The 1928-nt window shown below is 40.9% G+C and overlaps 1 protein-coding gene across 1 annotated transcript; it reads right to left on the bottom strand.

Annotated features, from left to right (window-relative positions):
- Nucleotides 124-1767, bottom strand: LOC107625859 (CBL-interacting serine/threonine-protein kinase 11-like). Its single transcript, XM_016328587.2, has one exon. The coding sequence runs from the start codon at nucleotides 1462-1464 to the stop codon at nucleotides 190-192; it is 1275 nt and encodes a 424-aa protein (XP_016184073.1). The 5' UTR covers nucleotides 1465-1767; the 3' UTR covers nucleotides 124-189.

Genomic DNA, 1928 nt, shown 5'->3' on the forward strand with positions numbered 1-1928 from the left:
ATTATTAGATTAAACATATTATCTTTTAGTATGTTATTTATTTAATATTGTGAAATATATATTAAAATTGAATGTTATACAACAATTAACTAAACTAATTAATAGTGTAATCACCATAGTAAATTAAAATTAACCAAGAGCTAATATATATTAAACTTGAATGAAATCAAATATTATTATTTGGGATCATCAACGGAGAGCCAATTCAAGAAGTAAAGGTTTCAACCTAGTCCTCCAAAAATTTCCACCTCCCACTTTTTTCTCTTTTCTTTTGACCTCAATAACCACCAATTCATTCATTAATCTATAAATCCTAACAGCAATTACATAATTACCATCTAACCCTTCCAACCTCACACCTTCACAAGCATTTTCGTCTTTTTCCACTCTCACCCTTTCCATCTTAGCCCCCATTATTTTCACCCTCTTCAATATACTTTCCGGTTCCTCTTTAGAAACAAACCGCTCCACGCAATTCAAATACTCCGAGTGGGTCAGCAAACCCGAAATGTCAAACCCGGATGAGAAAGAAATCAAATCAAATGCGTTCAAATCCTTCAGCATCACATGATCCTCATCTAACTCGGGCACCACTCGGGTCGGGTACTTGTATCCGCCCTGACAAAACCATGGATCCTTCAAAATCTCGTCAATAGTAATTCTCGTCTCTGGATTCCTATCTAACAACCTGGAGACCAAGTGTTTAAAATCACAAGAGACCCACTTAGGATACCGAAACTGCCCTCGATAAATCTTTCGGTACAAAAGGGTAATATTGTAATCATTGAAGGGTAAATACCCCGCAACAATAGTGAATAAAATAACACCACATGACCAAATATCAACACTTCCTCCGCGGTAGCCTTTTTTCGCGAGAATCTCAGGTGCCACGTAAGCAGGAGTACCGCAAATCGTGTGTAACAAACCGTCTGGCCCGAACTGACTCCGACCCGCACTCAGCCCGAAATCCGTCACCTTCAGGTCCATATTCTCGTCGACGAGGAGGTTCTCAAGCTTGAGGTCGCGGTGGAAGACGCCGTGAGAGTGGCAGTACGCGACGGCGGAGATCAGCTGCTGGAAGTATCTTCTGGCGAGATTCTCCGTCATCCTTCCGGCGGAGGAGACACGGCGCAGAAGCTCGCCACCGGCGGCGTACTCCATGACGTAGTAAATCTTCGCCTTCGTGGCAAGTACCTCAAAGAGCCTCACGGTGTGCGGGTGGTGCATCCGGCGCATGATAGAAATTTCGCGCTCGATTTGCGCCGCGTAACCGTCTATAGTGCTGAGCTGGCGCTTGCTAACGGCCTTAACCGCCACGCTCTCGCCAGTATCGACACGCCGAGCGTGGTACACCTTTGCTGACGCGCCTACTCCAGCCAATTCCAGAATCTCATATTTGCCGAACAAAACGACGCCTTTTGACGCAGATGCCTCCGTGAACGTGTCATTTTGTGTCCCCGGCATGTTTATTTTTAAAGAAGAAAAGATGAAATTAAGATGAGAAAAATGAAAGAAATAATAATAATAAGAAAAATAATAATAGGGTTGATGAGAATTTAGAGATTGATAATCGTGGAAGTGAATGTTGGGTTATGTGTGAAGCAAAGCTAAGGTTTCTTTGCTTACAAGTATTATTATTGTCACTAATGCTTAAGAGATGGTGAGAAATTAAGGGAGAGAAGCAAGAAGCCATGAACTGTTTGGTGAAGAATTTGACGGTAGAGTGGTGTGTGGGTGCATGGTATATATGTACGAATGAATTGGTGATGCTGCTGATGAAATAATTTATATGACAGCTCTATTAGATACACAACAAAAAATCTGAATAACGTGAATCATGAACTGATTTTTTGGCCCACCGGTAAAAAAAAAGTTCATTCAAATTAAATAATAAAAAAATTTTTTATCTTACTTTTTTAAATTTTAAC

The sequence above is a fragment of the Arachis ipaensis genome, chromosome B02 (assembly GCF_000816755.2).
Source record: "Arachis ipaensis cultivar K30076 chromosome B02, Araip1.1, whole genome shotgun sequence".
Classification (NCBI taxonomy): Eukaryota; Viridiplantae; Streptophyta; class Magnoliopsida; order Fabales; family Fabaceae; genus Arachis; species Arachis ipaensis.

Excerpts from the sequence above, each read along its gene's own strand:
- LOC107625859 (XM_016328587.2), bottom strand. The coding sequence starts at position 1,464 with ATGCCGGGGACACAAAATGACACGTTCACGGAGGCATCTGCGTCAAAA.